The 25,587-nt window shown below is 52.0% G+C and overlaps 4 protein-coding genes across 4 annotated transcripts; 1 reads left to right on the top strand and 3 right to left on the bottom strand.

Annotated features, from left to right (window-relative positions):
- Window positions 1-1,810: 1,810 nt before the first annotated feature.
- Window positions 1,811-2,486, bottom strand: GMORB2_0785 (Conserved hypothetical, protein; the record flags this gene model as incomplete). The annotated part of the gene is made up of 2 exons (XM_035462769.1): window positions 1,811-2,166; window positions 2,456-2,486. The coding sequence occupies 2 exons, from the start codon at window positions 2,484-2,486 to the stop codon at window positions 1,811-1,813; spliced, it is 387 nt and encodes a 128-aa protein (XP_035324193.1).
- Window positions 2,487-2,500: 14 nt separating this feature from the next.
- On the bottom strand, window positions 2,501-4,737 carry GMORB2_0786 (uncharacterized protein; the record flags this gene model as incomplete). The annotated part of the gene is made up of 2 exons (XM_035462770.1): window positions 2,501-2,623; window positions 4,612-4,737. 2 exons carry the CDS (start codon window positions 4,735-4,737, stop codon window positions 2,501-2,503), a joined length of 249 nt encoding a protein of 82 aa, XP_035324194.1.
- Window positions 4,738-10,717: 5,980 nt separating this feature from the next.
- GMORB2_0787 (protein farnesyltransferase subunit beta) lies at window positions 10,718-12,998 on the bottom strand (the record flags this gene model as incomplete). The annotated part of the gene is made up of 5 exons (XM_035462771.1): window positions 10,718-10,973; window positions 11,195-11,488; window positions 11,740-11,857; window positions 12,140-12,267; window positions 12,436-12,998. The coding sequence occupies 5 exons, from the start codon at window positions 12,996-12,998 to the stop codon at window positions 10,718-10,720; spliced, it is 1,359 nt and encodes a 452-aa protein (XP_035324195.1).
- Window positions 12,999-21,110: 8,112 nt separating this feature from the next.
- GMORB2_0788 (C6 finger domain protein) lies at window positions 21,111-23,871 on the top strand (the record flags this gene model as incomplete). The annotated part of the gene is made up of 2 exons (XM_035462772.1): window positions 21,111-23,697; window positions 23,771-23,871. The coding sequence occupies 2 exons, from the start codon at window positions 21,111-21,113 to the stop codon at window positions 23,869-23,871; spliced, it is 2,688 nt and encodes an 895-aa protein (XP_035324196.1).
- Window positions 23,872-25,587: the final 1,716 nt, after the last annotated feature.

Genomic DNA, 25,587 nt, shown 5'->3' on the forward strand with positions numbered 1-25,587 from the left:
TTTTTTGGCCGTCTCCCCCCCCCCCTTGAACCTCATCAATGGAGTCTAGAATGATCATTACTCGTATCATGACCAAAGTATCAGCTCAACGCGCCTCTCTCTCCATGTTTCGATACGAGCAATACATGCATTGCCTCTTACATTCTCATGGTCTACTCGTATCGGTACACGCTACGGCTGATACTGATACTCTTCCCGTCCCGTGAAATCATACATTATACTCATCCGCCACCCGCATCATGGTGAACATCCAATCCCGATGCTGAATACCCCAAGTTTAACCGTGCGGTCAGCTCGTAGATCGTCACATGCTGACGCGCCCAACTCCCGTATTCCGTGTACTCGTACTCGTGCATACTCTGCCCCGGCTGCCTCCTCTGGCGGATACACGCCGAACAGCCGGACCGTGCCTCCGCTCTCTCGACGCACTGCAGCGTGACTCGTGCGGCGTACCGGCCTTTGTCGGCCTTGTCAATGACTCGGCCCGTCCTGCCTTACTCTCTACTCTGAACCACACTACCACTCGTACCGGGTACCAGCAATGATACCTACTACGATTATACTGTTGGGGGGTAGTACTGATTAGTGTCCATACTATGACGGGTGAAGAAACTCCTGCCCGCTGCGTCCCGTCTGCCCCATACGGAGAGTATCGTGTGTGTATGATGTGTGTATGTATACCGACTGCTTCGACTGGTTCCCGTCAGTTTGAACAGCACCGTCACACCATGTTTCAGATCGCAGCTGCTCGGAATGCATCATATTCGTCATCATCGTGGTATGTAAGTCTCGGGACTATTATCCTCATAAGTCGTGATTTTTGTGTTCTTCTCCTCGTCTGTCTGTTTTCCGTCGTCTTCCCGTTACTTTACTCTCCACAAACCACCTGCTTGTCCCTTGTCGGGGGAGTTGGAAAGAAGGGAAAGAAGGAGAAGCAAATATCCACCTGGTAGCAAAAGAATCTCAAGAGGTAAAGGGCCTTCCGGAGAGTCTGGAAAAAAAAATTTCAAACCCAATAAAAAGAAGCGCCGATTAAGCCTCCAGCTGAGTAGACCTCCCTTAGCAAGGAACCTCTCAGCAGGGAACCTCTTAGCAGACAGTCTCGATATGAGGAAATTCGTAAATAATTCGCAAAGGCAAAGAGCAGCCAACCAAGCTAAGAGAATAGAAGAATATTCATATAAAAAAAATTCCGTCGTTGTGGAGAGAAGAAGAAGAAGAGAGAAGAAAAATGTCGACGGGTCTAGATTCGTAACATGTCGTGATAATTCGTAGTCGTTGATCGTTATGGTATGCTTGCTTCGTCTTTTTTTTTTTGATGTGTGTGTGTGTGTGTGTGTGTGTTTCGGCGTTTCCTCCCCCCGTTTCGTCTCGTTTCGTTTCCCCGTCTTCGTAGTCGTGATGCAAGTTTTTTGTTTGTTTTTTTTGTGTGTTTTTTGTTTTTTGTTTTTTTTTGCCGTCTCTCTTGTGACCCTTTTGTCGTCAAGGTGTTCGTCGTTGGTTATCACTCCTCAAACCCCGACTGCAGCACATTGGCCACCCCAGTCGTGGAAGCTGACAGGATGGAGAACCCCGGTGTGCGCACTATTGACACCTTCCACTCTAGTCATCGTTGCTGTGAAGCCCTTTTTTTCAAAAACAAAATAAAAAAAAGAAAGAAAAAACAACCACTCTGTGACGTATGATGTGGCTGTTTCTTTCCCCTCCCCCCCACCCATCCACCCGCGCTGTTCACGACACTCTCTTCCTTCCGATATAACGCCGGGGTCGTATATGCGGCGGTTGGGGGAGACTCGATCTTGAAAGTCCCCTAGTCAAAAGACGCCGTGGAGCTGCTGCTGGAGTGATGACCAGACCGAGGGCTGTGGCGGTGGTCGCTGCTGCTCCGCGACGAGTGGCGGCTCTTCTGGTGGCGCCGCTGCTTGGTCTCGGTGGCCGGCATTCCCTGGACGATGCCGTTGCGGGCCAGCATCCCGCCGTTGATGGAGAAGTTGCGGCACACCATGAAGGCACGCATGGCCGCGTTCTCCTGGGCAAGCGTGTCCGACTCATAGGCAAGGTCCGTCTGGTACTCCCGCCCGTTGACCAGGACGAGGCACGTGAATCCGCTCGGGTCGCGGTAGCACTCGTACGCCGGGTCGGTCCACCCGCGGCGACGGCAAAGGCCTGTTTTGTCGGGAACGGTCAGCCGCGCCTGTCCTCTCTCCCCCCCAAACACGGGGCGTCCGGACATAGGCTGGTCGGGACATCACCGATGAATGCCACAGGGGACGGTCGGTAACCCGACCCTGCCAAAACTCTGCCAATGGCCAGCCAGACTCGTCAGGTGGCTCGGTAGTGGTGGGCCGCAAACCTTCCCGAGCGACTCGACCCCGCCACTTACACAGTCTACCGGCCGGCATGACAACCGCCAAGGGGAGGGATAGGATTTCTGTGATTGTTGGGTTGAACTCACTCTCTAGGTATTGCATGTAGAAGCCGCCCATTGTGCCGGCACAGATCAATGGACCGTCGGGTCGACGATGGTGACGATAAACGATGCGGTTGGCCAATAACGAGAGAGGATAGCAGCCAGTAAGACGAGAGAGATTGTTTGGCGGGTTGTTGGCAGAACAGGTGCCCCCTTCAAGTGTTCGGGAATCCCCGTTGGGAGGTCCGATTGACAGGGATGGATGAGGGGGAGGGGAGAATATATATGTGAGGATCTGGTTGGGGGGCGAGATCTTCGAAAAGAAATGAGGAAGAAGAAGCAGTCGAGAGAAGAGAGGGGGGGGGGGAGATGGTAGGAAAGGCGAGGTTTAAAGACGTGCGAGCGAGAGAGGGAGGGGGATGGCAGGAAAGAATAACAAGAGAGGAATAAATGGATAATAATAATAATATAATAATAATAAGAGGAAGGGGAAGGGAAAAAAAAAAAAAAAGTCTTGCGGCGAAGATGGGTGTGGGCTCGGATATGAGAGGGAGGCGTGGCGGTAGATCGAAGCTACAGACTTGCAGATGTTATGCCATCAACGGCGAGGGTGCGGGACCAGGGTTGCATGTGTGTGCAATTAAAAACGGTTTGTACGGGACGAAGCCGAGGGAGAGAGGCGGAGAGAGACAGAGACGGCCCGGGGGAGAGGGAATTTTTTTTTTTTTTCAAATTTCCTCTTTTTTTTTTCAAAAAAAAAAGGAGGGAAAAAAGACACCAGAAGAATTGTGAGCGAGTGTACGAATAAGCAAATGCGGCTCTCATGAGAGGGCGAGGCCGCAATGGCGAGGATAAGACAACGGAGTATGATCAGGATGAGGACGACCCGAGAGAGGAAGTTGGAGGGTGGCCCGTCCTTGATGTGTTGGCCTACCTGACTACCAGTTGATGAAAGCCGCCTGGGCGGGGACTAGGCCACCTCCACCGAGACCAGACGACACGCGACGAGGCCACCTCTGCTCTCCGTACCTTGAAATTGGTTTGGAATTGTTGGCTGGAGAGGCGGAACCCTGAAGCCAAGGTGGTCTTCCGAGAGACCGTCGTACCAATTGTGGGACGGTGTTTCTCTACAGAACCGTCCTCGTCTTGTCTCGTCCTCGTCTGGCCGTCACTGCCTTCTCGGTCGATGACGAGAGGAAGGGAGAGACGCCGGAGAAGTGGTCGGCGGACAAGCTTACAAGGTCTCGATATAATAGGTCGGCACCTGTGGATAATCTACCGACAGATACACAGTCAGAGAGGACTGGTTATTCTGTAGAGAAGGACGCCGGCGGTAACCTGCCAGTGGGTACGCAGACGAATGGTCACGTTGTCCATCAAGTCCTCGACGCAACAAGAACCCGCGTGCGTACTCTGTGCGTATGTATGTATATATATGTGTGCGTCTGATTGAGTGAGTGTGCGTGGGTGCGTGTGACGCGTGGGTGAGAGTCAAATGTGTGAGTGAGTGAGTGTGTGTGTGTGTGTGTGAGTCGTGTGTGTGAGTGCGTGAGAGAGAGTGTGCGTGTGCGTATGCTGTCTCCTACCTCTCATACGAGTGCATGCACACGCATACGCACACACGCACGAATGGGTCGGGGTGGTGGCGAAATAACGCCGGGATAGAACGAGGCCAAGAAGACGGCGGTTTGGCCATGGCCTGCAAGACGTTCCCCTCCCTCGCCCCTTGGGCCAAAGAACGGGGGCCGCCTAGTGGGACAGAGGGCGTCCGAGATCTTTGCTCTGGCGACCCTAATGTACGGCCGGGGTCGGGGAGATGGCAGTGGGTGGGGGAGGAGAGAGAGGTGGGTAACGGTTTTTCTGGGATGCGAGTGAGTTACTCGTACTCGCGCCTACTATCACTGCGAGCCTTTGTAATCTGTACCTGTACCATGTGCGAGTGCGTCGTAGGGACGCCGTCGTACCTTGTGATGATAATAATAGCACCAAGAGGAAGAGAGGAGCAATCATCGGATGTGCACGTCACCTTCTTGGTCTGTGAGTGCTACGTGCTAGGTATGTAGCACTCGTGCAGGGAATAATATGTATGCGCCGGTGGGCACGAGAGCCAGGAGAGAAGGATATAGGGGGGGGAAGTGACAGGTAGGCGGCAGCAGCAGAGGAAAATGGCATGCGAGGACGAGGCCGACAATGAGCGGTACCGTCACGTACGTATGAGACGAGTACGACGTATCAGAGGCTGCCGGTGATTGATTGCGATGGGTCCTCAGGACGATGAGCTGCAGGACCACGGCCAAGGCCCGCCCGCAACGCTGGGGCAGAGACATGCCCAGTGATACCGGTGGCAGCGGTACGTCTGTAGCGGTACGGCGCAAGGCTTGCTGCTGGGTAGGCGTGAGCTCGCTTGCGCATCGGAGAGAGGCTGTCTGGCTGTCCGGACCCTCGCCTCATGGCAGGTTGCAGAGCAAGCGGAGCTGTGGCGGAGAGCTGCTACCGTACGAGCAGTGGTAGCGTCGGTAGCCTCGATGCTCTGCAACAATGGACAAGCAAGATGAAGCTGCTAGTACGAGCCGTGGTGGTTAGTACGAGTGCCTAGCAGCAGCAGCAGCAGCAGCAGCAGCAGCAGTATTCTCCACTCGGACGGGGTGGCACGACGGGACCTGGAAAGGGGGGGGGGGGGGGGGGAAGAGGGGCATGCAGAGAAGGTCTGGGGGAGGAGTGGCATGCTCGTGAAAGTGCGAGATGTACGATGCGTACAGGACTGGCAGGAATAGGCAGGAATATCAGCAGTAACCGTGACGACGGTAAGGTGATACTCGTAGACTTGCGGGTACGTAGCAATTCTGCAATCAATATCAATACATGATAATCCGTACCTGCTATCTACTACTCTGTACTGCAGATTATTGCTGGTAGAGAGTACGGAGTAGTCGTCCACAGGCTGCCCATGACCGGGTACATGACGATGGTGGAGCAAATGACGAGTGCTACTCCGCCCGTACTCGTACAGGTAGAGATGGACGTCGGGCCCAGGAGAGAGAAGGAAGGAAAGAAGAGAGGTACGGGTACGGGTACGGAGTACTACGATGCTGGATGCTGAATGCTGAGTGGCCTGCTGGAGTGGCGCCCCTAAAGCTAAGGTAGAGCTGCTGCGTTATTAGCGTCCTGAGTCGCAGAGAGGGGGGGAGAGGGGGGGGGGGGGGGGGGGGGGGCATCAATTGTCCAATGTGCATCCTGCAAAATGCCAATGGGTCGCTGGCTGCCAAATGGTCGGTGAGACTGGACCGGGGTGTGTGTGCTGCTGCAGAGAGGGTGCATGAACACATTTTACTCTCTGAGGGAGCGACTCGTCTGTACTCTCCGTACTCTTCTGTACGGAGCAGGAGGTAGGAAAACGGCCCACAAAGAGTGAGACAGATGCGAGTAGATAGTAATGGTGAGAACTGAGGTAGAGAGAGGGAGAGAGGGGGGGAGAGAGGGTGAGAGAGGGTGAGAGAAGGTGGGAGGGAAGACAAGGCATACTACGTGTACGGGTGAACGAACCTAGTATTACAGATCAACTTATATATCTTACTGACCCTCTGTAAAAAAAAAAAAAGGCAAGAGCGAGAGACGAAAGACAATGGGAAGGTGCGTCCTGAAAATGCACGCACCTGCCTGTACATATGAGTACGGAGTAAATAAAATACCTGTGCAGGTGGGCAGTAAACGGCCGTAAAAGGCAGAAAGCAGGGCAGTCATTGATTGACAATTACACATGATGGATGCTTTGCCGATTCAGAAGAGAATGATGAGGTGGCACCATGTGGCTGGGAAGATCTGGGCCGTAACCGCTCTTCTCTTCTCTTCTTTTTTCTTCCCCTTCTATTCTTCCCTTTCGATTTTTTCTATCTGTTTTCTTTTGCTGGCTGCACATTCAGAGTATACACACGTACGCACGTACACACACACACGGAAGAAGATGCACGCACGCATCACCGACGACTGACTGGTCCATGCTCTTCCGAGTCCCGTCTGTATGGTAGTTTACGGTGAATGTCGTACAATTGATTGGGCAGATCGTCCCACCCATGGCGTCTTTCTTAATTTTATCTCTTCTCCCATCTTCTTTTTCTTCTTCTCGATTTGCTCTGGCACCCTGTCGCATATAGACGAGTGCCGGTAATTTACTCGTACGAGAGACGGACGGCACGCACAGTACATGACATGCAACTCTCTCTCCGGGTGAGATATGCCCGGTCGGGTCGAGAGGCGGGGAGGGGAAGAGCTGCTCTGTAATCTGTACGGGTACGACTCCGCGAGCAGCATGGGGGGGGGGCATTGGTGTGAGAGAGAGGGAGAGAGAGAGAGAGGAGGAAGCAACAGCATCGCCGCAGCTTGTATAGGATACTTGACGGTTTACCAGCCAACCCAGTCGTCAGAACGGAGCTTCACAGGTATCTAGTACTAGTCCTCCAGTCCCTGCGTAGCTTCGCCTCGGCCTTTATGCAGTGATGCGTTGGCAGAAACTGACTTGACCTCCCGCATCCACCGAATAGAAGATGCCAGAAATAAGAAAGCGTCTTCTTCTTCTCCTTTGTTGCTATTCGAACAGGCGAGCTAGATCGTTTGCAAGACCCATAACCATGCGACCACGTCTGCTAGCTTGATCAGCAAATTTCCCAGTCCGTCTCGGTGCATCGTCTCGATCGATGGACACCCTTCTTCTCCTTCTTTCCTGTACTCTCAGCCCTCGCTCGCCAGGGTCGTACTCGTGCATTGTAGTATTATAGATGCTGATAATGCTCGTCATTTATTACATCCCGACCGACTCTTGCCATGTACTGCATGCTCGTACTCGGCATTGTCATGTATACTCTGTGTATCCCGTGTACATATCAACACACGATGCATGTTATTACCTGCCACCCCTTCAACACATTGGCGAATCCTCACCTACCATCACCAACTCGACGACCACGCCCCCTTCTCTCTCCCCCTCCTCCTCCTCCCACCCCAACACTCGCCATCACGACGGCTCCTGAGAAACAGGGACGGTCGGGGGGATACACGACAGGAAGCCTTGCGTGAGGCGAGGCTCTTGGTAGTACCGTATGCACACATCATGGCAGTGTGACTGAGACGGCCAAATACTTCCCTCATGTTTACCGCCCATATCCGGCGTATCTGTCTCCCTTGTCCCTCGGCCGAGCCCAGCCATCAATCATCATGTCCACAGCCGTGGCAGACTCCGAAATGACCGACCGACCGGCCTACTAGTAATACTACCTTAGTAGCAGTAGTAGCAGTAGCAGTAGTAATAGTAGTAATAGTAGTAATAGTAGTAATAGTAGTAATAGTAGTGATTGTAGTAATAGTAGTAACAGTAGCATTTATACAAGTACAAGTACGAGTATCATCTAGTAATACTCTTAGACTGCAGTCTCGTACGTCGCGACTACTATAGACGAGGCCAAAAAAAAAAAAAAACCCACACCACCACCACAATCAACCACCGCCGCCATCAAGGTCTGACAGCCTGTGCGGTACCATATGGTCGGTGCCATCCAGGTGGGTTCGATATCACCTCTTCTTCCCTCGACATACCTCCTGTCTACGTCACGGGGTCTCCGATGATTGACATGCACGCCTCACATCCGGCCCGCCTGTAACTCATTCTCCACCCCGTACTACAGGATACTCTATCCCATATCGTCGCCGAGGGTGGTAGGCCTTGCATACGTGTACATCCTAGGGTTCCGCCTTGCATTTCGTTATGTCAATTCCCTTCCCTCCTCCTTCTCCGCCCGACTGTTATCATGTCCATTGTCTACTCGTGCGTACATTCTGCCATGTCTCCTCCCTGTACGACGTTTCCTGATTCTAGAACATGACAGGTCCGACCTCCTCACGCGCGCGCCTATGAGGTTTCTGTGCCATGGAGGAGATGAGACTACAGAGATGATGATTGAAAGTGGAAATCCATCACCGCCCTTGCCTGTACCCATACAGCACAGCATGTCCATCCATCCTCCAGAGGTCTACAGCTGCTTCGGCGGTTCGCAGAGGTCCAAGCGCACATAGTTTACACGAAAAGTTTCCGTGCAACTTCATCAGGGGTCACCCATGTATATCGCGTCGGCCCGCGCACTCTCTCGCTAGATGTACAGATATGACTGGGCAGCTGTTAACCCCTCCCCTCCCACGTCTGCATACCAAACGTATGCATTATATTCGTAACTTTTTTCCTCCTTCCTTCCTCTTGTCTTGGGAATCGTAAGCGCTGCAGGGGGAGGAGAGCAGGCGATACGCCCATGAAATTGACTGGCTCCTCTCTCTCTCTCTGTCTCTCTCTCTCTGTCTCTCTCTCTCTGTCTCTCTCTCTCTGTCTCTCTCTCTCTGTCTCTCTCTCTCTGTCTCTCTCTCTCTCTCTCTGGAGACAATGTATGTGTGTGTGTGTGTGTGTGTGTGCACTGCAGGTAGCAATTGATTTGAAAACAAAAAATACTGCACAGTAGGCAGTAACGAGATAGAAACAAACAATGGACCGATCATCAACTGCAGAGACAGATGATACTCCGTAATACTCAAAAACGATAGCCGGCGAAACAAAATAGTGGCGCGCGCGAGTAATGATGAAATTTGGCGTACATGCGCTGCCAGTTCACCTGCATGAGGTCGCATCTCCGGCGACCCCAGAGAGAGAGAGAGAGAGAGAGAGAGAGAGGAGGAGGGCGGTATCGCTGCACGTCTTTTTTTTTTTTTTTTTTTTGCCATTTAAAATCAGATTACTATTACTGTAGACTTTGATTTTTTCCATACATGGCATAATAATACTCTCTTGATATTATCACGTACTACGGTACTTTCACCGGGTAATAATCGTAATAAATAAAATATTTTCACATAGTAATAATACCTTTTATTACTACACATGGTACACAAAATACTACAGAGTAATCAATACTATAATACTACTACTACTCCTCATCCGTAATTTCCAGACCTGAGCGAAACTGTCCTTGGATTGGTAGCAAACACCACTCCGTACTCGTAGAAGTAGTTTGGATCACGACTGGCAGGTCAACATACCCAGTCTTATTATCCCATTTTTTTTTAGAGTCACCACCCATCATGCCACCCTCCCCGCTCTTTGTTTACCTTTCTTTGTTGTTGTTTTTTTGGGGTAAAATTTTTGCAAATCGATACGAGTACATCAAACGAAAAGCCGGGGGGAGAGGGGCGACGGGGACCTTTCACACGCGCCTGTCTCTCTTTGTCTCCTCCCCTCCCCCTACACGTAACCCCGGGATAACGACGACGCCGACAATTTCTACCAATGTCTCAGATCTACCTATAAAGTACATGTAGAGGAGAGAAAGAGGGGGGGGGGGGTGCGACGATAACAACAACGATAAAAACGTGGGAAAACGTGACATCGGCGAACCGGTTCGCGCCGAGGAATACGAGGAGGGGGAGGGATGGGGGAGAAGGGGGGTCTCTACCCGTTTGCTACTCTCAATCATACCATGGGTGTCGAATCATCACGTGCTGGATCATCGTTGAATTTATACCCTTCTTACTGCAGGTAAAATGTATCGATGCCCTCTCCTCGCCATATATGTACTGATAGAACCACCCCGATCACCAGTATCGTCATGACCGTCGTCCCCGGTGGCAAACTTGACCTGAAGGTTCCGCCTTGCCTTCACGTCTTGCAAGTCCTACTGCCGTATGGCTTCCCCCTCATGTATGCTGACGACAACGAGTTATGCCCCACACGCGGCCCGCAGTCCATATCACTATGTTGCAACGTCGCGCGAAGGAACAGAGAGAGAGAGAGAGATGATGTATAGAGAGAGGGGGAGAGAGTCTTCCCCGTTATATGCTTGTCCTTTTTTTGACCAAGCAGAGGAGGTTGATTTCCTTCGTATTTTTCACCAATAATATCTCACTCCTTGTGTTTGTATTCATTCGTGAGGAATAAAAGTCACCTTAGATTGATTACTATTGGCTTAAAGCATGTCTACATGCATGTAATACTAGGTACTATTCACACGCAGACCGACCTCCCCTTTTCTCATTATTTACCGGTACAGGTCGCTTAGACACGTATCGTGAAGATGTTTACATAAAGGTAGGAAGACAAGACTGTCCTGATTTCCATGAGATGAGTGTAGCAGAGAGAAGAAGAGAACAGGTGGAGGGAGTATGACTGACAGTCCCAAGTATGCCAGAGAGAGATGGGGAAAGGAGAAGGAGAAGCAGGAGACGAGGAAAGATGGCGTGAAGAAAAAAGAAGAGGAAGAAAGCATAGCGGGAGAAGGCTCAGAACCCAACTTTAGAGGTAAAATACCCCATCATCTCCACAACTTTATGCTGAGGAATAGCATACACGGGATGCGTCGTGAGGACGCGGTCCTCCTCGTCGAAGAGACGCGGTCCCTTCAGGTACGGCGTCGCGACCCATTCGTCCGACCCCAACCCGGCCAGTTCCTCCGGCCTGGCCTTGGCCAGCATCCACTTGTGCTGGACGGAGCTCAGACCAGAGAGGACGTAGCATGTGTGGTATGCGTCCGAATATCTGCATGTTTCGGTCAGATAGATAAACCCATCGTGCCCTGAAACGTGCGTTTGCGTCCTGTAATGATAGGAGGCAGGGGAGGCAGGCAGGCAGAGCGGGAGGGGATAGGGGAGGACAGAAGAATGTATGGGAAAGGAAGAAGGAGAGGGAAGTGACGGGTTCGGGAAGAAGAAAGGAGGAAATGGAGGAAAGAGGAGAAGAGTTGGGTGAGCGACGCTTACTTGCTAGGTTTGTCCCTCATACCACCACGTTTCGACATGTCCTGGCAGCAGCACAGTATGTACCGCGTCAGACCCTCCCGGCTGTAGAGGCTTTTCTCCTTGGCCGCAGCCTCAGCGACCTCTGATCCCGACCCAACCGGCCCGCTCAGGCACGCCTCGATCAGAGGCCAGCAGCCGCCTACCCAGTGGCTATAGCATCCGTCCACCAGCTTGTTAGTGCGGCCGGAGAAGCCACCCTCGGGGGCGTATTGGCGAGACGAGAGCCATGAAATCAGTCGACCTACATCGACATGTCTGTTTTTTTGGTGGGGAGGGGGTGTTTCCCCCCCCCTCCCCCACTCATGTCAGCCTTTTTTTGTCTGTGTGTGTGTGTGTGTGTGTATGTTCTTCCCTCAATTCTCTCTTCCCTGTGAATGATACATCCACCTCCCATGCATACCATGTCACGTCTTCTTTATCCTAGCACGCACCCACATGTAACCCTCTCCCTCTCTGTGTCCGTCCTCCTTTCTCATGCGAGTATCGGGGAAGAGGGGACTACATACCGTGGAATGCTGCGGTGCGGAGAGTCGATTATGGATAAGCAACCCAAGGCGCAAAATGCATATGCACCGTGGGCCTCGACGCCTGGCTTGGCCGACACACCTCCTTCGTACGTTTGAGCTAGATGAGAAGGAGGTGTGTGAGCTTTTTTGGTCCTTTGTTCGTTTGGTTCCACACTGCCATGTTCCTCTTTTGTATTTTGCCCGCTTTCTCTCTCTCCCACTCGCTTCCTCCTTCTTGATGGAGTCGAGGATGGTGGGGGGAGGGGGGGTGGTGTGAATCTTGATTTCTCCCTCCTCAGTTCTCTGTAGAACCAACAAGAGGAAAGCAGGAGGGAAAGGCAGTGATGCGGTATGATGAGGGGGGCGACAGAAAGGAAAGCCAAGAGGATGGTGGACTAACCTTTACCGATCCATTCAGCCAGACCACTAAACAAGTCTCTGTGTCCCGCAGCATATGCAGGTGAGTCTGTCGGCAGGTCGAGCGGGATGTTGAGGAGCGAGATGATGACGGAAGCGCAGTATGCACCCCTACAGCGTGTGGGTTAGAATCCATGCATCTTCTTCCTTCTCCTAACACGGGACAATACCCCTCCCTCCCTCTTCGTTTCTCTCTCATGCGATTCGGAGAGGAAAAGGGGGCGGGGAAGGGCGTGCGTGTACGTTGTGCCTCTGGGCCGGGAATGACACACAACATACCTCACATCCTCTTCGCCTCCTATAGCCATCTGGAAGCCTCCGTCGGCCTGCTTTATGCTCCCGAGCCATCTCCACATGGCCCTGCGGTCGACGAGTTCGTAGGCGGCGTCCCCGCCGACGAGAGCGAGCGACAGGACGGTAGCGTACGTGGTGGCGAGGTGGCTCGTCTGGCCGAACCCGCCGGCGAACCCGCCGGCCTCGTTCTGCATGGGCCTGACCGTGTCCATCAGCCTCTGGCGGTAGGGGCCGACGTCCTCGCCTAAGAGGCTGAGCCCGGCCAGGCACCAGTAGAATATCCAGGGCCGGCTAGAATCGGCCGACTTGTACGCCCCGGGCAGCCGGCCCAGCTGCTTGTGGAGGAACTTGACGTGGCGAGCCCGGTCGAGGTGGGGGAGGCCGAAGTCGTTGCGGGCGCCCAGGTCCTCCTGGCCGTTGAGGAAGGGGAGACACTCGTCTACCGTCTCCTCCTGTAGCGTGGATGTCTCGGTGCGCATCAGGCTGTCGGCCAGGATGGGCCGGGATAGGAAGAGGTCCGGGACAAACATGTCGTTGACGTCTGTCATGCTGTCAATGTTCACGTCGTTGCTGTCGCTTGCTGTTGCTGCTGTGGTTGTTTGGGTATAATGAGCGATGGACTGGTTCTTCCTGGCTTCTGCCGTGGGCGTTCGTCGTTGAAATATGACTCTTGACCGTGGTGTTTGCTTGGACCGCGCTCCTCCTCTCATCACGTCGAGTCGTATATAGAATCCCCGCCAGGGTCCAGTCCTCTCTCTCTGTCTTTTCTTTCTTTCTCCCTTTCACTCACTCTCCACTCTCACGCATGCCCTCTCTCTTTGTCTCTGCTTATAGATGGAGTATAAAAAAAAAAGGGAAAAAATCTACAAAAAATTCATCAAACCTCAACCCCGCCCTTTAGGCCATGACGTGCCTCGATATCGTTCTCAGACGTATTTAATCTCCTTCCTTTTTTTTCGGTGGCGTCGAACAAGAAGAAGGTGGTAAAAAATGGCACGAGCGTTTCGCGCGACAATGGTAAGCTTGACGCTACCAACATCTATTGTTCCTTCGTCATTCCTCCTGGTGACTGTCGTCGTCGGCCTTTCCTCGGGAAAGGGCGGGGGTAGGGGGAAAAAAAAAGGAGAGAGAAATTGGGGGGGCTAAAGGGGATGGGCGCGAGGCTGAGTTTGCAAAATTTAGTCAAGTTGGACCAGTCCCTTGATTATAAATACGACGATATTCTCATAAACAGCCTTCCATTGCTTTGATCAAAAATGATCATCAACTTAGTAAAATCCGAGTACGAGCCATGCGTAGGACGGGTCTGGTCATCGGCACTGGATGAGTCCCTGGCCCATATTCAATGTATATAGAGGATAGCACTTTCCATATGATATCAGTAGCCACATGTCCAATATCTGTTTTGCCCTATTATATCGTATTCCCCCCCCGGGTTTTGTGTTCTTTCTAGGGTAATCTGCACATCGGCGGGAGTGTCCGTCGAACCCCCCCTCTCCCCCCGATCTTGGCAGATTGCGACGTTGATACGACGTACCCGGTAGTTGGGATTTCCGGTGCGCTGGAGTATGATGGTGCCATGATCAACGCCTGATAGTTCCCAGACGAAGCTGGATTGGCTCTCTATATATATGAAGCCTGCTGTGCATTGCCATCCGTGGAGTGAAGATTGGATGTCATATGTATATATAAGTAAAAGGAGCCTTGACATCCCACGTAGCTGGATGCATGTAATGTTGGTCAACTCGTCCTTCACCATATTATTACCACTACATATAGTACTATACGCATGTGGAACATCTCATGAAGAACAAAATATAGTATTATGGAGGACACCATGAATGATTACCTAAAATGAAATGTAATACTGTTTTACTACGCCGCACCAATTTGTTCGGAACCCAGATAATTATATTGATTCTTGCACAAAAGCAAATCAATACGCTCGGAGAAGAGAAGCCTCATGAAACAACACTGCACGGCTTGTACAAAATAAGCCGCCTCTCTGTGTCCGACGGTGTTTCAACAGCCCTGTCAGATGACCTTGGGACTCAGTTTGAACCCCACGATCTACAATCAACCAGGCACACCATTATCGATCGATCCCCTTTTCCTTCTGCTTGGTCTCTTCTCCCATTGATTTTCTCCGACTAGGATTCATAAAATAAAATAAAAGACAGATCAGCGCGTGATCTTTTGGGGTTCCCTACACCTGCCCCTGTGAAAGCGATGGGGGGAAGACATGGATATGAATGGTCAATTCCTGTTTAACCAGTCATTGAAGGCAAGGCTGACACCCACGACCTCATCCCCACAGGCAAAAGGTAAATCAACGACTACATGCATGTATCGTAGACGCGAGGCGGAAATAATAGAGAAAGAAAGACAGACACGAAAAAAAGGCATTGCAGCATCGCCGATTGTCTTCTGTATGTCCTTCCCTGCCCTTTCTATGTCTTTCAGTATTATACGAGGGCGTTTGAGAGAGAGAGAGAGAGAGAGATAATGTTTCAGTTTCTCTTTTTTTTCTGCGATCTCCCTTGAGAGATGTTCACCGCATGTTGGGGGGATGGAGAAGCGGATCTAGATTTATGGAAGGCGGTGGGCACTTTCTATCTCTCTCTCTCTCTCTCTCTCTCTCTCACTCTCTTCTCCCCACTCTTGATATTTTCCGTTCCCTGCTTGCTTTCATCTCTGATACACGCCATGATTGCCGGGGTCTACATTGTGAACCGTGGTCCGTGACTGCTGAAAAACTCGTACGTATAGTAGTATTAGTAGGTATTGTGGTGAGACGGGGTTTTCCCTTTCTCCCCCCCCCTCCCCCCCTCTCGCCACGTTTAATATGTACGTCGTGATGGATTGGGCCAGTCAAAAGACGTTGATTCTTTACCAACCTCTCTTTTATGCTTTCTTTTTTTTTCTTGCCTGCCCGGCACGCGCATGAGGAGAGTGAATGCTTGGTCATTACAGAACCTCTCGAGGAGGAAAATGCCCACGACGCAAAGCCTAGGATACAAGTAATAGAAGGGAGCAGAGCTAAGAGAAAAAGTCTGCGTAGGTGAGACAAGATTGATGCAAGTCAAGAGGCGCCCCGTGCGCAAAGTTGCCTCTCATATGCCGCGCGCGCGAGAGAGAGAGAGAGGGGGAGAGAGAGAGAGATAACGACACTCAGGTTCCCACTCGCTCAGGACTGGCATCTCACTTGGGCAGTGAATGAGGAGTGCCGCGCGCGAATCAACGAGAGCTGAAACTGAGGCGACACGAAAATTTTGACTCTCCAGATCAGATGGAAAGGGGGAATGGGGCGGGAGGCCGAGCAAATGGCAGGACTGAGAATTGTGATGGACGTCATGCTTTGGGGAAGAAGATGCAGTTTTCGTTCCGCCTCCTCCGCCATGGTCCGCGGGGATTGACAAGGGCGAGAATTGGACATGACGCACACATCGCGTGACGAGGGGACAGACCCTTTTGGAGAGAGTGATGCCCAACATTTCACTGCATGTACGGAGTAATATTGCCTACCTTACTCCTCTTGATCGAGCAAGGCCTCGTGGCCGGACCGGACGAGCTGCGTGACGCCCAACATCTGCGGATCAGATGTCGAGCTGGAGGGGCAATCAATCTTTGAAGATGTCCTCTACCTTGATACCTCCCCGGTGGTCAACCGGGGAAAAAAAAGCAACGGATGAAGATGCATGTAATAATGATAACAAGAATAAAACATCAAGGACCTGAAGAGAGAACGATAGAGAGGGAGAGGGGGAGAGATGTGGCGTCGGAACAGACGACGCTCACTCGACAGAAAAGAAAAGAAAAGAAAAGAAAAAGGTACCATCAGAGAATCAATACCTATCTCTTGGCAATCCTGCTAGGCAAAATGCATGTATGCGTTTGTTGTGCAGCGGGTAGCAGCGTATCGCCCATGCAGGCAAGCATGCAATATTATTACAAGCCAGACCAGAGAAGAAGGCAGGGGTTTCGTCCCCTACCCCCGCTCTCTCTCTCTCTCTCTCTCCCTCTCTCTCTCGTGTCTGCCAGTATGTGTGTGCTGGCAGCACAAAGAGGATTGGAGTGGCGACCAATGTAAATGTGCGTTTTCTCTTGCCGCTGCAGATGCACGAGCGGGCGTGTTGCATGAAAAAAATGCATTTATGGATGGTGGGGGAAGGGGGGGGGGGGGGGGGGAGAGGGGACACTGACGTGGCCATGCTTGATCAATTTCAATATGTATTATCAGGTCCCTTTGGCTCTTGATCATCAACGGGTTGGGCCCCAAACGTCAGGTTGGAATCTGGCATGCGGGAAAAAAAAAAGAGCTGTACGGGAAATGACCTGCCTGAGCACCTCGTTGAGAGTATCGTATCAATTGGTATTCGCCTGCTGCATCGTACGAGATGAGGAGCGGGAGGGGCGCTTCAATGCGGGGGGACATGAGTGTGAGATGAGTAGGGCACTTGAGAGGGAGATGTTACATGACCGATTTTATTGGTGACATTCTGACACTGTATATTCGTGCTGGCATTATTACCCTTTGGATACTTGTGCACATGACTGGATTGTGATTAGCAGCAGAAGCAGAAGCAGCAGCAGCTCGTATGGCAGTTGAGAGTTAGTGGTGGCGGTGTTCATCACCAATTGGCGACGGCCAAGGTAATAGGCGACGGCGACCTGCAGGCGAGCCTAGAGACACTGACCGTGCCACCTTGGATACTGGCCATGAGTGAGAGTGAGGTTACTATCCCGGTCACCGGTGGTAACCATTGACTTTCCTTTTCGTTTCCCATCGCTGGCTGCTGGTCCATGGTGAGGGGGAGGGGGGGGGGGGTATTATTAGATCAGTAATAACAGATCATACATGCGGGTAGCCCGTGATACCTTGAAACCCCCCCCAAATTATATCAACTGGCAGTTGCATCCAAGCTCTGCTGGCTTTTGGTCATTGCATCTGAATTTCCGCGGCGCGTCGTGCTTGCTCTTCTCCCCCTTGGAGGCTCAACAGGTCGGCAGGTCGAGGTCGATAGGATACGACTCAGTGGATCATCAGGGTGCTGCTCTAGATGATGTCATCCATGTATTGCTTGGCGAGATTATCTGTATACGGCTGGTTGGGCAGGCTCTGGCCTCCTCCATCTATCCGTTCTCGTCCCCGTACAATTTTTTATTTTTATTTTTTACAACTACAGCAGTATCACTGCCAAGCCAAATGCCATCCATTGATTGATCACTACTCAATGCTTCCTATGTATCTCTGCTGCTTCATTCTCCGCACCGCAATGGCAAGCCGTACTCGCAAGCTGTCAATAGCTACACGTATGAGCAGAGACAGTTGACGCTCCTCTATACGAGTATTATGGTCCCGAGGACCCCCTTACCCCTCTCTTTCTTCCCCACCGGAGCATCTCGCCCAGCGACCCATGAGTCGACAAGTGCCTGCCCCTTTTCTGAAGGAGCCTGTAGCTTGTCTCTTGCAGCTCTCTCTACGCGTAGGTATCAAGTTGCCAAGTATTATTAACACATACACGGAGCAGCCCAGAAAGTAATATTATTGCAAAAAAATAAATAAATCCAGTAGTAGTAGTAGTAGTAGTAGTTGTACGTACTACACTCCGTACGTACTATTACTATCATTATCACAGCGTACAAGCTATACGATCCAAAAAAAACGGCCCTTTAACACTATGTACTGTGGTCTTAAAGTACGTTACGAGTAATTATTGACCGAGAAATCTGACACAAAGGGGGCGAGATGGGTGGACGGATCATGAATATAGTAGCACTATTTTTTTCTTCTTTTTTTTTTCGCCATGTGACGGTTGACATATGTCGTAATCATTCCTTTGCTGTGCGATGTAATCACAGCGGTAATGATGGCTGAGTAATTCCTTCCATGTTTGGTATTACTACCTTGATCTTTTCTTCTTCTTCTTCTTCTTCTTCTCTTCTTATTTCTTTACCCGCAAAGATTGTCGGTTCTTCCGAATAACAAGATTTTGTTACGATCATAGTCGTACGGATAGTGTCGGTGTTGAAAAAGAGCACAAAAGATCTACATCTACCCGTATAATTCTCGTCTTCGTGTACCTATATGTGGTAGTATTTGTTGGCTAAGCTAAGAACAGGCTTGATAGGCGACAGGCGATAGACGACAGGCCAGACAGCCAAGGAGAGCGTCCCTCCTGAAGGGTGGAGGTTGGGGAATGGCACCAATGTGTGGGTCACCAGCTGCTTAGTATACGAGTGTGTATCCCATATTAATCCCATATTAATATATACTAGTCCTTCTAGTAATACTTGAGATAGTACTTGCATAGACCACAGGTACGAGTATCAGTACCGGTAGCCCGAGGTAGGTACCGACGACTATAGAGTTGCGAGATTCCGTACCTGCTGCTACGGCTCCGTCTGGCTCGTAACAGGTAGAGTACGTCCCGTCCTACATGTAATATTGTACTCTGGCAAGTCGATAACAGCTCTTGCCGTGTAGAGCACTCGTACGAGAAAGAATACGAGTAAAGATACTTCCTTTTTTCCAGGGCCCGAAACTGCTGCGCTTTTAGATTACATATGCCGACCTCTTTCTTTTATCGAGTGGTCAGTTCTTGGACATGACTGAGACAGAGAACCGCTCCGCGACATGGGGCCACATGGACGTCAGCCAGCATTTCAAGGGGTGATCACATCTGTTATCTGTACTCGCGTTTGCCGTAATCCTGTCTGCACTCTCGTATAGCGCATCGTAAAGGAGGCGAGAAGAAAGAGGGGACAGAGAGAGAGAGAGAGAGGTGCAGACTCCTGACGAGGATGCGTACAGCTTTCGTGGCGGTCCCGTTGCGTATACACCAATATCATACATTGGAGCCGTGCGGATCGACCCCATCTAGTCGTCGTAGCTGTCGTCGTAGTCGCTCTCGCCGCAGTTCACAACCCTTTGATCAGCACCTAATACCTGGTAAAAGGACAGGAAGGAAAGACGCCAACAAACTCCCATCTCCATAAGAGACCCGCCGGGACCAAGTGGCTACAAAGACGCACCGGCGAGAATCCCTATTGGCGCCGTGGCAGAGGGGGGGGGGGGGGGGGGGGGGTCATCACCGGGGACACTAGGTAAACACTGCGAGCGCAGTGTAATACCTTGGATCCATCAGGTAGATACTACGAGGCCTACTGGACAAGGTCGTGGGAGGCAAAAAAAAAAAAAAAGAGAGAAAGACAGGATAAAAAGCCCACATAGAGCAGACGCACGTCGTACGGATAGTCGATCCGTAGGTGGCTTAGTGGGGTAGACCGTGTTCACGCCGAGGCGAGGGTCTCACAGCCCCCCCCCCAAAAGGCCCTAAAAATTAGCCTGAACAGGATGAGACCATGGTGATGTAGCTTCTGGCCTTGGTAGCCTCGGCGGCCGATGGGAATAGAGTAATACTTGTGCTATGTGCTCTCTGCTGACTGGTCGTTGACGTTGACATAGCTTGACATAGCTTACCAGGTAGCACGATATTAGGCATAGTAGTGCTAGTAATACTCGTAGAGAGGTAATAACCATGGAGGAACAATTACTTGCTGAAGCTTTTCCCACTAGAACTGAGTACTAGCTCCGACCACTAGCGACGGGTAGTGACATTAGTACTCTTCTTTTTTTGACTCCTTTCTACGACGTAAGCTGGTGGTAGGCACATGTAGCGCTACTCGAGTAAATACTATCACTCGTAGTAGCCTGGTAGCAGCAGCCTGGTTAGTAGCAGCCTGGTAGTAGTAGCCTGAGCGGTAGTAGCAGTAACAGTAGCAGCAGAGCAGAAATAGTAGTAGTAGTAGTAGTAGTAGTATCTGTAGTATTTCCCCCAGATGCCAATTGTCTTGACCTGCTACGGATGACAGATGCCCACATGAGCATATTACCAAGGACCGTCACGATGCACTGTAACCTCCATCACCAGAACATGGCAGCCTGGTGGGGTGACTCTCGCTATAATACGCCATGGGAGGTGTGTTGTAGATGGCGACCGGTTTTCGCCGTCATAGGCTGTGATGGTCGAACGGGTGCAGGCTTGTGGTACGCATCTGGTCCAGACTCCACTCTGCGCGGCCCCCCTCCCCTCAGTAAGCCCCTCAGTGAGAGTGTGTGTCCGAGTCCTCTCTCAGCGAGCGAATGTCTGTGTGTGTCCAGCATCCAGTGCGTCTCAAGGGACTTGAGTATGTGAGCACTTGGCTGTGCGTCCCTTCCCTCTCCCCTCCCTCTCGTCTCACCCGCACTGTACTTGCAGGGTCGAAAAAAAATGGAGGCCAGACTAACGCTCACAAGTGGGAGTCCACCATCCTGCAGCCTTGGGCTCACCTGATTGGCTCCGCGTTCTGGTTGGGGCTGGATGCACCTCCCTCACCGCTTGTTCTCACGACTCCTCTTATGCCCCATGGGCTTGCAAGGGCCCTTTCTAACATCTACCCCCCAGTCGGACCAACATCTTCCTCCGCCTCCCCCGGCCTCTGTTTCTTTTCTCTTTTTTCGTTCCCTATACCTGTACTTCCCGCTACAGGGAGCTCAAAGGAAAAAGGCGGTGTCTTTCTCATCGTCTCATACAACACGACAACTTATTATTATTTTTCAATTTTTTTTTTCGCAGCCATTTACTTTTTAGGAGACTTTTCCCCTTCTCCTGCCCAGCATGACCCTCGACTTTAATGTTAGCGCCGGGGGGGATGTCTATCTGAACTTCGCCTATGAACAACAGCAGCATCACCATCACCAGAATCAACGAAACCCGAACCCGAATCAGCAGCAGCAGCAGCAGCAGCTGGCCCAACGTCACCACCATCCTTATAACCTCTACCAGCAATTCGCCTACCTGACCACGGGTACCAACGCCGCTTCCATTACCCCTCCGCATCCTTCCACCATGACCAACACCCAAAGTTGGTCCGTGGGTGTCGACATGGACAGCATGTCCGCCTCTCAGACGGCCACCGGCTCGCCGGTTCACCAGGCTCAGTCGCATTCGCCCCTGTCGCACTCGTCGAGCCCGCACAGCCATCCCTCGCCACTCCAGCAGTCACCTTTCCCTCCCGCCGCCCCCACGGCGAGTCCCCTGACCGACTGGGCTCTCCAGCAGCAGCAGCTTCAGCAGCATGCCGCCATGATGGCCCAGCAGCAGCAGCAGCAACGGCAGCAGGGTCATGATCAGCACCAGCATCAGCACCAGCATCAGCACCAGCAGCAGATGTCGCCGACCGACATGGGCCATCTGATCCAAGACCCGCTCATGAGCTTCAACACCTTTTCCAACCTGGCCCCGGGTTCCCTCGACTACTTCCCGCCCACCACCGGTGCTCAGAGTGCCATGCAGGCAAACCTGCTCGACTCCGCCTTCACCATGCCCGGCCTCGACGAGACGACCCACGCCATGCACTGGGGGGGCACCGGCATGGACAACTGGCACGACTTCCAGAGCACCCTCCAGATGGAAGGCCTGTCCCGCATGGGCAGTGTGGGCAGCAGCTCGCCCACCAACACCTTCGTCGAGATCCTCTCCCTCCCCTCCTCCTCCGGTGAGAGTTGGACCATGGTGGAATGGAATCGGCCCAGCTTTGAGCAGTTTCAGCCTGCCCAGGGTGCCGCCATCTTCAACCCTTCGCAGACTCTGCACCTGAGGACCAACTCGGGCTCGTCCGACGGCGCCAACTCGCTGGATATCGGAAGCTTCGAGGATATGCCGTTGTTCGCCTTCTCCCCGGAGTCGGATAGCAACGGTGCCGCCGACAACAGCAGCCACCGCAACTGCTACACGGCCGACGGTCAGCACCACCACGCCCACGACCACGCCCATGACCACCACGCCCTTGACCACCACGCCCTTGACCACCACGCCCACGGCAGCGTCAGCCCCACGACCGACGCCGTCGCTCCCAGGCCCATCAAGTCGGAGCCCGGCTCGGCGCGCCACAGCCCCGGAAGCGGTGCCGGCTCTTCCTCCCCCCCCGCAAACGCGGCACCTCGGAGGAACTCGGGCGCCCCCCGCAGGAGCCCCATCAGCAAGGCTGCCCCCAAGTCTGTCGTCCGCCGCTCCTCAAACGGCAAGAAGGATGGCACCGTCGAGAAGAAGGTCGGTCGGAGAAAGGGCCCTCTTCTGCCCGAGCAGCGCAAGCAGGCCAGCGAGATCAGGAAGCTGCGTGCTTGCCTCCGCTGCAAGTTCCTCAAGAAGACGTGTGATAAGGGCGAGCCCTGTGGAGGATGCCAGCCTTCGCACGCCCGCCTGTGGCAGGTTCCCTGCACGCGCATCGATATCAAGGACATCGGCTACTTCATGAAGGACTGGAAGGCCGACCACGACAAGCACCTGACGCCCGGCGTCTCCATCAGCAACATCAAAGGCTTCTCCCAGAAGGAGACCCTCATGTGGATCACGCACGGCTACGGCTTCGTCCTGCCCGTCATGGTCCGCCAGGTCTACGTGGCTGACGAGGAATGCTTCAACGTCGACTGGGTCGAGTCGTACCTGACCCACCAGGAGCCCATCGACTTCGAGACGCGCACCGAGAAGCTCAGCGTCGGCGTCGACGGCATCAACCTGGCTGCGCTCGAGGAGTACCTCGACAACCACATCGAGGGTCCCTTCGAGGACTTCATCGACGAGCACTTTGAGGGCACGCCCTTCATCACCGAGATCCTCAAGACGGCCCACCGCTTCTACATGAAGCAGCGCATGCTCGTCATCAAGAAGGCCCTCAAGCTGGTCCTGGCCTACAACCTGACCATGCACATCACCATGGTCGAGAACCAGGGCTCCGAGGTCGAAATGGATGGACACATTGACGACGAGGAGTCCAAGTACTATGGCCGCACTGTCGCCCCAGTCATGATCAACTTCCAGATCAAGTGCGCCCTGGCCGACATGTGGCGCGAGCTGCAGAAGGACATCCTCGAGGAGCTCTCGTCCCTATACTCTGGCGTCTACAGCGGCGAGAAGATGAAGAACTGGCCCACCATCTTCATGCTGGCCTCGATCCTGCTGGCCGTGTGGGAGGAGATGCAGTTTGACTCGCACTACCGCACCCCGGATCCCGTCGCCGTCGACAAGTTCTGCAATGACATGGAGACGACGCCCGTCGGTGTCATCGTCGGTCTCTTCCATGCCATCTCGCAGAAGCTGCCGGCCTTTACCGACTGGGACACGCGCAAGCACGGTCACCTGCTGCACGACAACGAGGCGGTGTGCGACGCCATGACGGAAGTGAGGCAACATGTTCTCAAGCATGGTATGTTTTCTATCATCTCTCTCTCTCCCTCCTTTTTTTCTTCTCTGATTTACATGAAACTAACCGATCTCAGAAACTTACCTCCGTAACCGCAAAGAAGCTGCGTTTGACCGTTACGACTTTGACTCATTGTCCAACAAGTTTGTGTCCAAGCTCGTCATCCGCGCCAACTAGGTCTGATCTACACCAGATCTTTTCTACTTGTCTCTCTCCTTTCTTCGCTTCTTTGCGCTTGTATTTCTCCATGTTTGAAGGGTTGACCCATTGTTGGTCTCTGCGGACCAGAAAAAGCAGAGAGGATGGGGGTTCTTCTAGCTATAAACCCCCTCCAACCCCATATCATTTTTGCATTTCTTTTGTCACAGCGATGTCGATTTTCTGTTTCTTCTTTTTTTTAAAAACTCCTTACAAACAACCTTCTTTTATGAGGAAAGCAAGACGGCATTCCGAGAATTATTTCTTCTCTTATCTACTACGGCCTCAACGAGGAAAGAGACAAGAAGGGAGGTCACGTCACAAAATGATTCTATAACGAAATCACCCACGTTTTTCACGGACCACCATGCCATTTTTTTTTTCTATCATTACGACTCTTTTTTCGACGAATGTATGATTTCAACAAGAGAGAAATTCATTCATGTTTATTTCATGTTGCCACGACAAAGCTGTCATTTCTTATCATGAGGGAAAAAAAACTTATGCCGATGATTTTTTTTTTTTGCTATTGATCATGATGCCTAAATTTGTTCTCTTCTTTACCACTACGTCAAACTGTTATTTATCTTCACGTCAAATTTGCACACAAAAAATCGCTTCTCTTATGCTAAAATGTAGGCGGGTTTCTTTTCTCCTTCTTTCCATTGTTTCTTTCATCTTTTTCCATTCTTTATTGGTACTACCTGTCAGGATTTTTAAGTGGCAGAAGCTAAATATGAGCTCAAGGACAAAAAGCGTATATCTGTCTCTCTTTTGGCGAAGATTCATGTTCTCTATAAAAAAGAACTTTGTGACTCCATCTGTCTGCCCTCTTTTTAGACTACACTTACTCCATACTTGTTCTTGAATGTGACTCTAACATTGAACGCTGCAAGAAGGTTGCACAGCATGATGACCTTTTTATCATAATGATGACTGCATGCGCTGCATGCGCAGCGTGGGGGGGGAGTGAGGAGGCATGCGAATAGCGTAGAAAGAGCGTATCACGGGCAGCACCCGTAGGTGATATCAGAGGTATCATGTATGCTTTGCGTGTCACAGGTTTTGGCTAAGCAGGTCTCTTGTCCTGAGGCATGTCCCGAGGCGGTGAGGGAGTTCCTGCGAGGTGCGAAGTGCGAAGTGCCGGGTATGACGATGCGAGAAGGCGGTTTCATGATGCAGTACGGAGTACATGGTATTGATACAGAATATCATACCCTATACAGCTCTGCAGCTCTGCAGCTCTGCTTGTTGACGTGCATTGTATGTAAGGAGTGTTCGGGCATGGACGCAGCAATGCTCGGGCGGGACAGAACATGTGCAGGGCAGTCCATTCAAAGCGGACAAGAACGACAGAACAGGTAAAGTGAGACATATCGGAGACTCCGAGGATATGCAGGTGGCACGGCCATAACAACATAGAGAGCACATGGGATTTTTGACAGCACCCAGGGTCCTATCATTCTGGCTGGTCTGGAGAATGTGGGGAGGGATGACCGGCCAGCAAGGTGAATTGACGGCGGGACACTCTGTTGCACGACGCAAAGCACTCGGATTGCGCGACGAGCCGTACGTTACCCATCGTGATGGATTGAAGATGGGCGTGCAGCTACTCCCGTATTCTAGAGGCTTATCTCACCGATCTCACCGTTGCTCTACACTGCTGGACTAGAAAGATGGGGGAAAAAAAGAAGG

The sequence above is a fragment of the Geosmithia morbida genome (genome assembly GCF_012550715.1).
Source record: "Geosmithia morbida isolate 1262 chromosome Unknown scaffold_1, whole genome shotgun sequence".
In the NCBI taxonomy this organism is placed as follows: domain Eukaryota; kingdom Fungi; phylum Ascomycota; class Sordariomycetes; order Hypocreales; family Bionectriaceae; genus Geosmithia; species Geosmithia morbida.